The 9,727-nt window shown below is 39.7% G+C and overlaps 1 protein-coding gene across 4 annotated transcripts in view; it reads right to left on the bottom strand.

Annotated features, from left to right (window-relative positions):
* Window positions 1-1,817: 1,817 nt before the first annotated feature.
* Window positions 1,818-9,727, bottom strand: part of LOC103973187 (calcium-transporting ATPase 5, plasma membrane-type) — a 32,127-nt gene continuing 24,217 nt past the window's right edge. For 3 of the 4 annotated variants that reach the window (XM_009387689.3, XM_009387691.3, XM_009387690.3), the window contains exons 26-35: window positions 6,941-7,057; window positions 6,768-6,866; window positions 6,549-6,686; window positions 6,156-6,256; window positions 3,382-3,427; window positions 3,067-3,201; window positions 2,870-2,977; window positions 2,448-2,539; window positions 2,235-2,329; window positions 1,818-2,170 (exon numbers count right to left, since the gene is read on the bottom strand). In XM_009387689.3, the coding sequence (XP_009385964.2) occupies window positions 2,130-2,170; window positions 2,235-2,329; window positions 2,448-2,539; window positions 2,870-2,977; window positions 3,067-3,201; window positions 3,382-3,427; window positions 6,156-6,256; window positions 6,549-6,686; window positions 6,768-6,866; window positions 6,941-7,057 (972 nt within the window). In that variant the 3' untranslated portion in view covers window positions 1,818-2,129. Of the gene's footprint in view, window positions 2,171-2,234; window positions 2,330-2,447; window positions 2,540-2,869; window positions 2,978-3,066; window positions 3,202-3,381; window positions 3,428-3,519; window positions 3,611-6,155; window positions 6,257-6,548; window positions 6,687-6,767; window positions 6,867-6,940; window positions 7,058-9,727 lie in introns of those variants that run through there. The other variant, XR_010479688.1, reaches the window with a different exon arrangement.

Raw genomic sequence — 9,727 nt, 5'->3', positions numbered from 1 at the left:
CTTAGAGAGTTCTGATGAGCTTCTTTGGCAAGCTCCTAGACTTCTCGGTTAATTCCGATAGAACTTTCGACGAACGTCCGGACTTCCGACAAACTCTTGAACTCCTAACGAAATCGTGTTCTTGACTCCAAAACTTCATTTTGCTTTATGCCTTGCTATCGTAATTAATCATTCACACATAAAACACACTTCGATCTAGACAATTATTACTAAGCATGAATCATGTTGTTTGGTATGTCATTGGTCCATCGACGTTTCGTCTGATTCTTTGGCGCATCGTCCTCTCTTGCGGCCTATTGCCCAATTGGCCAGTTGACCTCCGCAACTCCGATATATGCTCTTCTTGGTCTGATGCTTGAAACCATAACCCGAAGCCTTATCGATACGTCGACGATTCCTCCAACGCGATGTCCAATCTTTTGATGTATTTTTCTTTGGCCCAACATGATTCTTCCTACTTTAATTGTCTCTCTCTGATCGAAGCTTCCTGTGTCACTCAAAACACAGATTAAATCATGAATACTATCAATTGGTTTCATCATCAAAATCCAAGATTCAATACCAACTACCCTAGCCTCTTAGATTACTAGATCTCTATCCAATAATCTCTCATTGGCTCTTATTTGATCTCATCCATAGGATCCAATAATTCAGAGGCTTATTGGATATCCAATAAGATAGGGGCTATGGTGGATATCTCATATTCGAATATCTACTCGTCACCATGCCTACCATATGTGTGTGACCCTCTAGGCCCAATATCGAACTGGTTGTGAGTCATATCTATCAGAACCCTTCTGGCTGATGTACTAAACCATTACGTCGCAATCCCTAGATGATACTAGAGAATCCAATCCATTTGACCTATTTATCCTTAGTTACCGTGTATTTATAATCTCTCATCCATCTAATATCCTAGATACCATATACCGGGCATGGTACTATCATGCCCATATAGTTTCTACTCGAGTCTCGCTCTAATCGAATTCTCCTAGAGAACTCTTTCTCTCTCTCTTAATCTAAATGACCCTGGTTATGAATTTGTCTAAGCAAAAACATATGAGATATTACTCTTATGATGCCGAAAGTGGACGATCCTCTATCGACAATCAATAGTCCTCGTAAGATTGGTCGCCACTTTCGATCACCGGTTATGCTAGATCTGGAACATTCAAATATATAAGTCTGATATCAAAGAGTGGAGTACTCATATAAAACATCCTTGATATCTCAAGTTTAAGGACCAGAAACACCACTAGGACTATAGACCAAATACAAGTTTAAGGACCATCTAGTATTTTGTGAGCAACTCAATTAGTGAACTCATTCTCCAATTAGCACCTGCTTTATAGCCCGAGTGTCCCCACACGAGCAACTACGAGAACAGCCACATCCATAATATGTATAGGTATATAATATACCAATCTGTTTGAATATCTAAATGTCTCTCTTGAGTAACGAATGACTATGATTATTTAGGATATGTGTTTAAAGGAGAATTGATCTCATTATCGTGATCTCATCACAATTCGATTCTCATTTCACGATCCATGAATATCATAATATAAATAAATAAATACATACATATATATATATATATATATATATATATATATATATACATATACATAGATATATATATATACACGTGATATACATATATACACACGTGTATGTATACATACATGATGATTATATTATCTGCACGTGACGCTCTGATTTTTCCTCGTTACATATGAATGAAACGTACTTATCACAACACACGCTCGCACGATTCCATCAGCCTCCTACATACGACCCCGTACGAAGAAAAGTACTAGTCATCTAATAAGTATTCGATCTCATTTATTATTATTATCCTCATTCTATTCTTGTATTAAAATAATTGCTCCGTTACTCAAATCCTACGTCGCTCTGCCCTCCCTTGCGCTTACACGGACGGGCTTCTACACTGCAATTTCTAAAAACGAAAACATCCGATTAACTGATTTTGGATCTCAGGCTGTGTTACACAAACCAGTTTACCACAGAATAAGCATGTCCGCAGCAGAGTTCGAAGAGTACGTGGCAGTCAGTGGTGTCCGGAAATCAGAGGGGCCGTAGTCACATCTCACCATCTCCGAGCACAATTATGGATGAGCAGTGGAGCTCTCCTGTGCCGTCCCATCATCTGCTAAACATAATGCATCAGCAGCCACAAACATCACGTAAGAGTAAACAACTATGACATGTACCTTCTTGTCTCCTGCCCGAGGAGCACCTTCTAAAATATTCTGCAAGCGTAGTTCTGGGTACTGGGAGCAGCTTCCCAATAATTGCCAGCGGCCAACTGCCATAAGTCGGGGTGGGGTGGGGGGGGGGGGGGGGAACCAAAAACCAAAAGAGCAATATGAGTTTTGATATTTGTAAGACTCCGTAACTTGTGGGTGAAGACTTTGATTACTTACCTTGTAATACCAATGGCAACTGAAACCAACCACAGCTTCCAGTTAAGCCTGACAGTCGAAGTAAACTTCCCAAGAAACTCGATAATCAATACCTAGAGAGAAGAAAAAGCAGCACATTGGAACAGAGAAGACTATTTTCTGCTTGGAATAACAACCAAACCAAACGTGTTTTTAAATTTTCCAATGGAAGTGAAAAAACAGTTTTATTTTGGTTCTCGTTTTCTGGGCATGAAAGAAGCCCATCAATATGGTGAAGAGGTGCTCAATTGGAGAAGAGAGTAAGAAAGTCATGAAGTTGCTGAATGAGAAGGCGTGGATGTAAAACCTTGAAGCAAAATCATTAAATTTTCATTAAGCCTGGGTGCAAATTAATTCAAGACTTAGAAAAATCCAAGTTGAATCAAAATGAACACTTCACTCACCTGAAGAAGAGCAGTTACGCCAACTATCCCCATAAAGAGGTGATTTCTGGCGACTCCACTAAAGACATTAATTTCATCTGGTTTTCGAGCATTAAACTCATTGAATATCTGCATTTTTAACTCATCAAACGAATTAGAAGACCAGTATGACCAACAGATATTGAATGCTACCGCTGCAAGAACTGATATGCGCTTACTTGACAAAGGACAAAGGTATTGAATATAAAGGTATTTTTGACTTTGTCGGCGTGGGCTCGAGTATCGTTCTTCAAATGCAAGATACTTCTACCACCAAAGTTTAGTACAAGGAGGATTGTGATTTGATACAAAGCCTGCAATTAGTCAGACAACCAGTTATTACTTCTTTGGCACCCAATGTTTATGCAAAAAATCACAACAAACTCTCCCTTTGTAATGAAAGAGAGTTCAAATATAATCTTTGCAAAACCACATGGTGTGCAATCAAATTTTCTCCCAAGTCAATGATACAGCAGGAATTGAACTGAACAAACCTGAACCATAAGATTCCTCCACATAATATTTGTAATAAGAGGTTCCCTATCATGTAATACAGGAAACTCATCAGCAGTCATCAATCACGACACAAAAATGCTTAATGATTGTCAGAATGAAAAAAACAAAGAAAGCACCTCGGTGGCCTATGTGACTTAATGACGCAAAAGATAAAAAGCTTGATGATCAAGGAAAGGCTTGGGATTTCAAGAGGCTTCAGAATTTTGGCTATTAAAGATGTAAAGAATATTTATCATGCAAGAAATAAAGATAAATAAACATACAGACCAAAACAGTGCATGCAACGGATTTAGAAGCATGAAAACACTTTTAGCAATTATACAGAACTACTTCCATAGTCATAACCACTTGTATACAGAACTATTAATTAAGGCCCACATTTTATGATGCAGTAAACACTTTTAGCAACAAAAAAGCAGTAACACAGAAGCTAATGAATAATAAACAACAACCAATATTTAGATAAATCTCTAGAACAGTGATTTAAAAAGCGCTAGGCATCAAAAAGAGCCAAGCTCCAAAAACGCTCGAGGCGCTAGGCGTTAGCCTGAGCAAAGCAAGACACTAAAATATAAAAATATACAATATAATTAATAAATATAATTATTTAAATAAAAAAATATGATATTAAATATTGAAAATATGATACAATTATTTAATATGATCCTTGCAAACTATTGAATTCTTAAAATTTCCTATTAGATATTGTTTTGCACGAAAAATACCATCTTTAGTAGTTTTATCATAGAAGATGTAAGTCACTACATTAGGATCTTTCGAATCTTTTAAATAATTATACTTCTATACAGGATCTTTTTTTGATGTCATTGGAGAATCTATTGAGTTGCTCTGTACACTTGTCATTTATCTTGAAACCCTAACAATAATTTCAAATAAATAAAAATTAACAGTATTAAAATCAAATAATATATTATTAATCTAATAAATAAAAAATATTGTTATCATTACACGGTTTACAATATACTGTTAATATACTGTTAACAGTATACTAAGTCGAGTTGATGTGAGAAGAGAGTAAGAGAAACATCGAGACTGCTGATTGAGAGCAGTGGCAATGGTAGCAGTGAGCAACGATAGCAGCAACGACGACAGTGCCAGCAGTAGAGGTAGTAGCAGTGACGAGCGGCGATAGTAGCAGCGACAGCGGTAGCGGTGGCAGCGACAACGGTAGCGGCAGCGGCGAGCAGCGACAGTGGCAGCAGCAGCGAAGAGCAACGATAGCGGAGAGAGGCAACGACAACGGAGAGAGGAAATGTCGGCAGCGAAATCGCAAGCAGGGTTAGGGTTTGGGAAGTCGCGAGAGGCATGCTAAGAGGCTAATATTAGTTCTTTAGTTGGTTTGATTAAACCAACGAACACAAATGCGATCGAACCATACCTATAACGCTGGTTCGATCACCTGGGTTAACCCAGGTGCTCGCCTGAAGTGCCCGACGCTTGGGCTCGGACGAGTGCCCAGGCGATGCCTCTTTGAAGCGCGTCGCTTGGACATTAAACAAGGCACTTGAGCGAGGCAAGAGCTCGAGTGAGCGCCCAGGCAATGCCTCTTTGAAGCACACCGCTTGGACATTAAACGAGGTGCTCGGGCCTCGCCTCACCTCGCCTGAGCGCCTAGGCCAGCGTTTGAGCGCCTATTGAAATTGTTGCTCTAGAGAGGTAAATTTGGTGAAACTAATCCACGAAGCATTAAATAACTAGGCATAAAATAGCTACCGGATGCTTTGAGCAAGTCTACATACATTTAAAAAAAAATTAGAAAAAATATCCATTATATTAAATGGTGTATATGATGCTCACATGTGCACTTGAAACTAAGACCTATCACTTGTGCAATAATATATTAACCAATCGGATATCTATATACATATTTCATTATCCTAAAAGAGCACATAACTCATAGAGGAGACCAGATTCTCTACAACAGAGCGAACTCTTGGAGGAGACTAAGTCAACATCTTTTGCAGTAAATTAATAAGATAAAGTATACTGGCAAATTATGAGAAGGAAAGTCCTTGTTAGATAGCATCACCAACATGCATACAAAATGAGAAATAAAGTATATTTTCAGACATCTCAAATGATACCTTCCTTGGTGCAATGGATGTTCGTAATATAAACTGTTCATTCTGCCTATCCCGAGATAGCCAAGTAAATTATGCCCATCACTTGTCAAGTCGAGTTATTATACCAGCTATGGCCAAACAGGCTGGTGGCAAAATCATTTCAACTGGTAGGGTCCTATCATGGGTTACTCCTGCCAGTTGTCAAGTGTACATAATTTCTTGCAGTATGATATTGTCCAAGTTTTAACAGTATATCCTCACAAACCATGAAATTTTGGATTTGAAAGCATGAGAGATGTAAAAAAGCTGCTACCGAAATAAAATTCTAGAACAGGTTCCAGGAAGCCATGTAAATGTCCCTTAACTGACTGCACATTCAATCATGTTATTCAGTTTTTCCGTTTGACAGCCAGATTACATGTACGCAGACTTAAACAAATCCTGTATTTGACAATCATGATAACTGCAGCTTCTAATTTCCTTATAGGCAGAATTTTGAATTAAAATGTTCCTTGCCAATTGCATTTCTCTCATAAACAAATATAAGGCAACCAGAATTATTACAACTACATTAGTCAAAAGAGTTGAAAACAAAAAGAAACTTGGTTAGAAAATAAAATTTTCTCAAGCTAAAAAAAGAATGGCACTACTACTAAAGCATTTCTAACCTCCGCCCAACAGGGGTCCTGTCCATAAGGTGGTCAGTTGGTGGTTCAGTTGCTAGTGCAAGTGCTCCAAGTGTATCCATGATAAGATTAACCCACAGAAGCTGTGAAGGCAATTAAACAATTCAGAATGAAGAAACAGGAAGGAACAGTTGCAACCAAAGGAATGTAATAGAAATTTTATTTTTAATATCGTAGTAGACAGGTATCATAGCCTGGTATTGTAGTAGCCAGTTTTCATAGCCTGGATTCTACAACCTTGTATTATCTCTCTCCTAAGTTTAAAATAATCTAACAATTTGACAAGCACATTTAAAATCATAATTGCTGCATGTGACTTCAGCTATCATTGTGTTTTGTAGACATGGAGTTGAGCATGAAAGGAATATATATAACCTGAACAGTATTTAAAGGAACTTCGCCTGAGGAAAAAGCAGCAACAACATTAATCACAAGTGCAGCAACATTGACAGTGAGCTGAAATTGTATAAATTTCTGAATATTTGCATACACAGAACGACCCCACCGGACGACCTAACAACAACAAAAGAAGTGAATATCTCATTATAAATTTGGCAGCTCTAGTTCAGATATCACCTTAAAAGGAAGATATACCTTTACAACTGATGTAAAATCATCATCTAATATAATGATGTCAGAGCTTTCTTTAGCTACTTCTGTTCCCTGAATGCCCATTGCAAGCCCAATATCTGCCTGAAACCAAATGTACAGTTAAGTAATCGATTCCTCTAAATCATAACTTCAGAACCAGAGAGGATATTGCACACCTCATGTAATGCAGGAGCATCATTAGTGCCATCTCCTGTTACAGCAACCACATGACCTCTTCTCCTCAATGCTTGCACAAGCAGCAGCTTATCATTTGGGGATGACCTTCCCATCACCTATACATGAATACAAGGCTTTGGTTAAGTGACACTCTCTTAAGAGTTTTTGAAGACATTTGGAGGCAAGTTAACAAGAAATTATTTTTCCAAACATAGAATATGCTGCATGATCCTTTTTTTTACGTTTTAATGAATATATTTTATTAGTTTAGAACATCGTTTGGACATATCATAAGTTGTTATATGGTAATATCTATTATAATTCAACATTAGTTACCAGACAACAAGCCATAATATCCTAATTATTTGGACATTAATTACCCGAGTGATTTAAAAAGTGCTAGGTGGCAAAAGACGCTAAGATCTCAAAATGCCCAAGGTGCTAAGCGCCCAATCGAGTGAAGCGAGGAGCTCTGAAATATTAAAATATAAAAATATATAATATAATTGATAAATATGATTATATAAATAAAAATATAACATTAAATTGAAAGGATCCTTTAAATAATTGTATTTTCAAACATGATCCTTTCTTGAATTTTTTAGATAAATCTTCTGAATAGCCTTGTACACTTGTCATTAATCCTGAAACCCTAATAACAATTCTAAATAAATAGAGATTAGCAGAGTTAAAATTTAAATAGGGACTATTATATGAAAATAATAGTAAATAATCTACTGTTAATAGTATTTAATCTATTGTTAACAGTAGTTAAGAGGGGAGAGGAGTCACCGACGATGGAAAGTGGGGAAAGAGAGGGCGACGGTGGCGGAGGAACTTTCAGACGACGTTGGCAATGGCGGAGAAACTTGCGGACGACGGTAGCAATGACGAAGAAAGCTTCGGATAGCAACAACAACCATGACAAAAGCTGCAAACGATGTTGTGGACAGAGGAAGCTTTAGTCCTCTCCCTTGACGGTGAAAGAAGTTGTACACAAAAGCAACGACGACAAAGGGAACGACGCACGAAAACTAGACTTTCGAACCAATCCGTTGGCAGTAGAGGAAGCTTCAGCGGCTTAGGCAACGACGATGGTGGCAACGACTACGCACGAAGTAGGGTTTACGGCTCTGGGGAGGGAACATTATGTAGCTTAGTTGGTTCAATCGAACCAACTAAGCTACTGTTCGACCGAGCTACTGTTCGACCGAACCAACTAAGGTACTAGTTCGATTACTCTGTTTCAACCAAGCACTCGCCCGAGGCACTTGGCGCCAGAGTTCAACGACCGCCCAAGCGATGCCTCACCGAAGTGCACCGCCTTGTCACGGACTTAGCTAGAATTGCTAAGTCGTGAGGCACCCTTGCGACAAAGTTACGGACTTAGCTGAAGTTACCAAAGTCGTGAAGCACCATTGCGCCAACTTCTTGGACTTAGCTGGGATTGCCTAAGTCATGAGACGCCCTTGCGACATATGCATCCGCAAAGGGTCAACCAAGTTGTAACCTCGTACAGGTCCCGAAGGACCTGTAAAAAGGAAAGTTGATTAGTTTGAAAATGAGCGACGAACAAATCCCGACATCTTGCGAAGAAGGAAGCTTAACAAGTAATTCAGCGAGCACCTTGAGTACAAGAGAGAGAAGAGAAAAAGGAGAAAACAAGGACTTTAGAAGGTTGAACGAACAGTTGCAAGTCCGCAAGCAACTGCTCACCGGGTGTCGAGAGCGAAGGCAAGTTCTTGTCAAGTTAACGTACGAACTTATGAAGATTGTTTAATGCCCGACACTACCCCAAAACCCCATCCCCCCTAGTGCCACCCGAGGTTTTCCAAGGTGTTGAGATGGCTAACGTTTCGTGTGCAGTTGCGGTCTGTAGAAAACAGATCGTGGCACATGAAAACAAAGCCATTTTGGGGCAGTTTTGTCAGGCGCGACGAGCGGTCGAACTATAGCACTGCAACCTGATCAAGTTTATATTTTTACAAGCAAAACACACAAAACCAAAGCAAAACATGTTGTCAAGCATCTGTACAAGTATGCAAAAGCGACGAACGGTTCATGGAACGAAGTTGTTGCGGGTGCACAGCGACCGTTCATGACATTCTCCCCCACTTAAACTATTGATGCCCTCGTCGACGCTTGCTGGTAGGCTTTAGTGGCTGCTTCTTCATGTTGTAAGGCATCTTCAGGCTCCCAACTGGCTTCAGTTCGGGGAAGCTTTCGCCACTTCACCAAGTACTCGGTCTGCTCAGCTCCGTTGGGTAGCACCCTTGTGCCAACTTCTTAGACTTAGTTGGGATTGCCTAAGTCATGAAGCGCCCTTGTGACATATGCGTCCTCAAAGGGTCAGCCTAGTTGCAACCTCATACAGGTCCCGAAGGACCTGTAAAACAGAAAGTTGATTAGTCTAAAAACGAGCGACGGTTAAGTCCGACGTCTCGCGAAGAGGAAAGCTTTACAAGCAATTCAACGAGCACCTTGAGTGCAAGAGAGAGAAAAGAGAAAAGAGAAAACAATGACTTTAGAAGGTTAAGCGAACAGTTGCAAGTCCACAAACAACTGCTCACCGGGTGTTGGGCGCAAAGGCAAGTTCCCGTCAAGTTAATGTGTGAACTCGTGAAAATTGTTCAACGCTTGACACTACCCCGAAACCCCATCCCCCCTGGTGGCACCAAGGGGTTTCCAAGGTACTGAGATGGTTGACGTTTCGCGTGTAGCTACGGTCTGTAGAAAACAGGCCGTGGCATGTCAAAACGGACCCATTTTGGGGCAGTTTTGCCTGA

This window comes from Musa acuminata, chromosome BXJ1-9 (assembly GCF_036884655.1).
Source record: "Musa acuminata AAA Group cultivar baxijiao chromosome BXJ1-9, Cavendish_Baxijiao_AAA, whole genome shotgun sequence".
In the NCBI taxonomy this organism is placed as follows: Eukaryota; Viridiplantae; Streptophyta; class Magnoliopsida; order Zingiberales; family Musaceae; genus Musa; species Musa acuminata.
The sequence above is the reverse complement of the archived record's forward strand: the minus strand, read 5'-3'. Positions and strand labels throughout refer to the sequence as shown.